Source organism: Egretta garzetta, unplaced genomic scaffold, assembly GCF_000687185.1.
Source record: "Egretta garzetta isolate BGI_Z169 unplaced genomic scaffold, ASM68718v1 scaffold263, whole genome shotgun sequence".
NCBI classification, from domain to species: Eukaryota; Metazoa; Chordata; class Aves; order Pelecaniformes; family Ardeidae; genus Egretta; species Egretta garzetta.
Window position 1 is genome coordinate 49,325 of NW_009259233.1, and position 4,800 is coordinate 54,124.

Genomic DNA, 4,800 nt, shown 5'->3' on the forward strand with positions numbered 1-4,800 from the left:
CCCCTGCTAGATGCTGAAAGCCAATTCTGCTGAGTATTCCTTTGTTTTAATCGCCAAACCATGGTGTAGGTCCTGAGCTGCCAGGCTCCAGGCAGGTGCTGGGATGGCTGCAGGCTGAAAAAAAAACAAACACGGAGCAGAGCTGAGCAGACACTTAACTATCAACCAGATCTGCTCCCTCCGCATCTCTGTGTGAGCCTCTGTGCCCTGTCCCTGCAGCCGAGGAGTAGCAGGGAGCTGACTGTGCAGTCTTGGAGCGTGAGGGGGAACCTGGGCTCCTGCCATCTTCCAAAGCACAGGGTATTACGAGCTAAATCTGTGTATGACAGGCAGCACCAGCCACGGGGCGCTTGGAGAGACCCCAGTCTCTCCCCAGAGGGCATATGCAGCCACCCTCTCATTTAACCTTCCCACCTTTCTCCTTGCTGCTTGCCTGGAGCAGTACCGCCCCGGCCAGCATCATTCCTCAGAAGCTGCCCACAAGTGAGCGTAGCAGCTGCTGTCACCGAGCAAGGAGGGGAATTAATGACTCCTCGCTTGGCTGTTGCGAGCGGCGGTGTGTGAGCTCCTGTGGAACCATTGATTTCCCTTCCTAGCGAGCTGGGGGCTGCTCTGTTCACGCTGCAGAAAGCTGCTTTTGCGAGAGGCAGTGAGAAGACGAGGCTCCCAGGCACGCAGAGCCCCCGCCAGCCTTGTGCTTGCTGAGCTGGAAACCCGCTGTTATCTTGGGGGTGGTTTGATGGAGAGCGCTCCTCTCCCAGGCTGCTGCCGCGTGCCTGTGGCTCACAGGTTTCCTGCCCCTGTGCCTGCAGGTACCAAAGCTTTCAGGCATGATATGCTATGATGATTTGGTTCAATCAGCTCACAGCTGATCCATAACCCCTTGTGACCAGGTCTGAGCTCTGTCTGCACGGGCTTCATGCCAACATGATGGAAGAGACAGAGCTTCATATGCTTTTCCAGAGTCAGTAAGTATCTTTTATTTGCAGTTTATGGTGGGATGGAAGGAGTATGCCTTTGGCCTGAAATGCCCCAGGCAGCTCAGCCGTAGAGAGGCAGCCGTCCCCACTGGGCTTGCTGCCACTGGGGGCTGTCCTGGTGCCCCCAGCTACGACAGATGCCCAGCCCATGGCAGACCTACTCCGTCGGCTCCAGGATCTCGATGTTATCCAGCTCCTCCTGGAGATTGTCGATGTACTGAACAATCTCTTTGACACGGTCACGGTTTCTGTCGATCTCGTTTTGGAAAGCCTGGACAGATTGAAACCAAGCAGTTGAATCAGCAGGTTTGTCAGGGTCCCTTGCTGTAGCACAGAGGGCTCCAGTAAAGGTCAGGGAGTGGCTTTCCTAGCAGTGTCCCCACCATTTGACCCAGACCTGTCTGTACCCTATCCCTCTGAGGTCTCTTACCTTCTCTGTCACGGAGGCCTGCCAGCAGTAGATGTTGTTGAGGATGTCGCTCTCTCGCTTATCAATCTTCAGCAGGTGGATGCCATGGGATGCGGTGACTGCAGTGACAATGGTGTATTTGTCCACAAGAAGCTAGGAGGTAATGTGACTGGATGAGGGGAGGGGGACTGGGCTCGCAGTGAAAGCAGCGGAGCTCGGAACTAGCAGGACAGTAGCTGCAGTGCTCGGGGGAAAAAAATCAACCCTCTGTTTCAGATTGACAAAGCCCTAGTCATCAGGGTGAATCCAGTGCTTTCCCCTTCGCAAGGAGGTGTCCGGGTCTCACTACAGTTGTAATGGAATATTATCCCTAGTACGGGTGGGGAAACTGAGGCAGCACCCTCGGCCTCACCTGCTGGAGCAGGGAGCAAATGGCTGCTGCTGAGTGCTCTGCTGCAGGCAGCGCTGCCTGGCAGCACATGGCAGGCCCCTGCGGGCAGCTGGTGTTGAAGCAAGGCTGCATATGCTCCAGCACGCCTGGCCCAGCAGGTGCGGGAAGTGGAAAATCGCGCTTGGAAGGGTCTCTTGCACCAGTGGCACTGGCTGTAAATCTTCATTTTTGGAGAGTCCCAGCTTCTAATCGAAGCAGTGACTTCCCCTGTGGCTCTAAATAGAGGGTGGCTTCGCTAAACCGTAATGACTCTCCTCCTGCAGCCAAGTGCAGCTGTTGAACAAATGAAGATTGCTTCTCCGTGGAAATGGATGGCAGCGAGGCAAAATGGGTGCACGGCAACGGTGCGTAACTGCAGCCATCTGCACAGGCCATAAAGCAGGGAGCTCCCCCGGGGGGGCTGAGGGGTCTGTTTTGTGTCTGTCAGTTCATGATTACCTGGAGTAATGGGGGGGCAGGGATAATCCGGACAGAGCAAAACCATAGCAAATGCAAAACTCGAGTCATTTAGCCACTAAATGAAGGAATAACGGAGGCAAAAAAGGTCAGTGGTGTTGCTGATGGGAGCACTGCAACGATCTTTGAGCTTTCTGAAAGGCTCCTGGGATCTTCGATATCAGAGCAAGACTGAGGGCGCAGCGGAAGGCTCTGTTTGAAATGTCACGTCCTGCCTCCATGCCAGCTCGTGGGCTGGGGAGCTCTAGGGAGGGCTTTTGAAATCACTGAGGCAAACAGAGCCCTGGTGAAAGGAAGTCAGAGCAGTGTTTGGATTCTCCTGGGGGAGCGGGGAGAATCTGAACTAAACCAGCTGCAAGTGCAGCAAAGACGCTGCCTAAGTGCCTGCTGGGTTGGGGCTGTCTGGGAATCAGCCAGAGAAGTGAGTTGTGCTGGAAGCAGGAGAGAGATTTCCTCAGCACCTCTCCTGGGCTGCTGCCACCAGCTCTGGCAGCGCCCCGGGAAACCTGCAGTGTAGTTATCCTCTGTCCTAGTCAGTGGTGTCTGTGCTCTGGTTTAGCCATCACTTCAGCTGTACTGAGCCTCCTGAAAACCCTGGCCCTTCTGAGAAGAGGTGGTGGCTTCCTCTTCTTGTCGACTCCCTAGCAGAGATGAATTTTTTTGGTGGCCTTACCATTTGAACATCATCTGGCAAATCCTCATCCAGCTCATTCTTGACTGATTTCTCCAGTGTGGTGATGGAGATCTCCAGCAGCTTTCCATGGTGACGGTTTTCCAGCTCCCGGCACTGCGTCATCGTACAGGAGATGGTTAAGGAAAAAGCTGACCACACCACTCACTTGGAGAGATTAAATGACCTCCTGTAACTCGAGCATCCATCTGCACAGCGGGCCTCTGCAGGAAAGAGCCTGGCTGCTCCAGAAGCTGCTGTGATGTCAGGATATACCCTTTCTGCTCTTAATGGCACATTGGGTCCATCCTCACTGCCACATATTATGCAGAACTGAGAGCGGGCCTAGGTTTGCAAAGGGAATTGAAGGAGGTCTCCCAGGATATAAACAAAGCTCTGAAAATGGTGCAATTATTTGCACCAGGGCAACAGATTTATGTATTTAATGTAGTGTAACCTGTCAGTGAAGCACTTTGCTGTTCTCATCTCATTTTGTTCCAGAAGCCATCAGCAACACAAAAATGAAGGCCGTTTAAAGAAACTTCAACAAGCATTGTAGGTATTTCATTGGCTGGGGTGGGCAAGAATGTACGTAGAAAACAGTCTAACCAGATCTTCCCAGGGTTTTGTCATGGCTGTGTGGAGAAGAAAGGAGGATTCCCAATGGGAAGAAAGCTGCGCAAGTCAGGCAGACTTTCAGCACAGGAAAATTTAGCTCCTTTTGTGTTGTCCGGTGTCTCCACAGAAAGAAACTGGGCACCTTAAATGACCATTCCTGCAAAGCTGGGAAAAGACCTTTTCTGTTGATTTAAAAAAACCCAAACAACCAAATTCTGTACTGATGGCTTACTTCTGGATTTAGAAGTGAGATATACATCCGTCTCTGGGAGGTCCGGGCCAACATACTGTCGAAAGGATATATCCCTTTAACATTTTCAATGAATGTTGATGCTATGACAGCAATGTTCCTTTCAAAATCCTTTATTAGTTCCTTAACAGAGGGAAAAAGAGGAAATACTACAATGAAAACTTGCATAAACATAAAAGGGAGTTAGGGAGTCGGGGAAGAATCTACACCTGATTATAATTTGGACTCACCGCTGTTATTAGCGCAGTCAGGAACTGCACTGCCTCAAGCGTTTAAAGTGTTTTCAAAGTGCTGCAAGATTTTCTTTCCTCAGTCAGGGACAGAAAATCAGAATTGGTTTATTTGGAGGGAAGCTGGCTGAATGACACCTTTACCCAGTGTCTGAAGCAAGCCAGCTGATCCTTTTTCACCCTCACCTAAGTAATGCACGGGGAGTGCTGTAGCCCTGCATGCTGCCATGCTGCAGTCCCCTTGTATGTATGAAGAGCCTCTTGTCAGAAGCATAACCAATGCCTGGGCTTACTGCAGCTTTTGTTTTAGTCCTCTGAAGCTAAAATTGCTGCTGCCTGTTACCTCTCTCAAAAACGGCTGATGGGGAATCTGTGAAGTGTTGCACTTAACGTCTTGCTACAACAGTTCCAATAGAGCCACCCGAATCCTACGGATCCAGAAGGGCATGCAGGGAGGAATGTTTCTGCTCATTCCATCAGTGACTGCAGGTACACGAGGACCAATTCAGAAAACACTAAAAGGCACGATCCTGATGCAGTGAGGAATCCATTTTGAGCTGCTGCTTTCTGTCATGCACATTCACAAAAGTAAACTGCTGCATCTGCTTGCACACAGGCCGCAGCTCCTGCCTGCTAATTTTTAAACAGGTTATTATTTTTTTTTAAATGAAGACGCACATTAGCAGCCCTGCCCTAGTTTTTGAGGGAAAGTCTGGGGAGAAAAAAGGCAGCTATT

General features: G+C 51.1%; 1 protein-coding gene across 1 annotated transcript in view; it reads right to left on the reverse strand.

The window, feature by feature from the left end:
* Nucleotides 1–1,137: 1,137 nt before the first annotated feature.
* Nucleotides 1,138–4,800, reverse strand: part of DRC3 (dynein regulatory complex subunit 3) — a 15,161-nt gene continuing 11,498 nt past the window's right edge. Inside the window, exons 9-12 of the mRNA XM_009635853.2 lie at nucleotides 3,887–3,957; nucleotides 2,970–3,093; nucleotides 1,411–1,542; nucleotides 1,138–1,251 (exon numbers count right to left, since the gene is read on the reverse strand). Coding sequence (XP_009634148.1) covers nucleotides 1,138–1,251; nucleotides 1,411–1,542; nucleotides 2,970–3,093; nucleotides 3,887–3,957 — 441 coding nt within the window. The remainder of the gene's footprint in view (nucleotides 1,252–1,410; nucleotides 1,543–2,969; nucleotides 3,094–3,886; nucleotides 3,958–4,800) is intronic.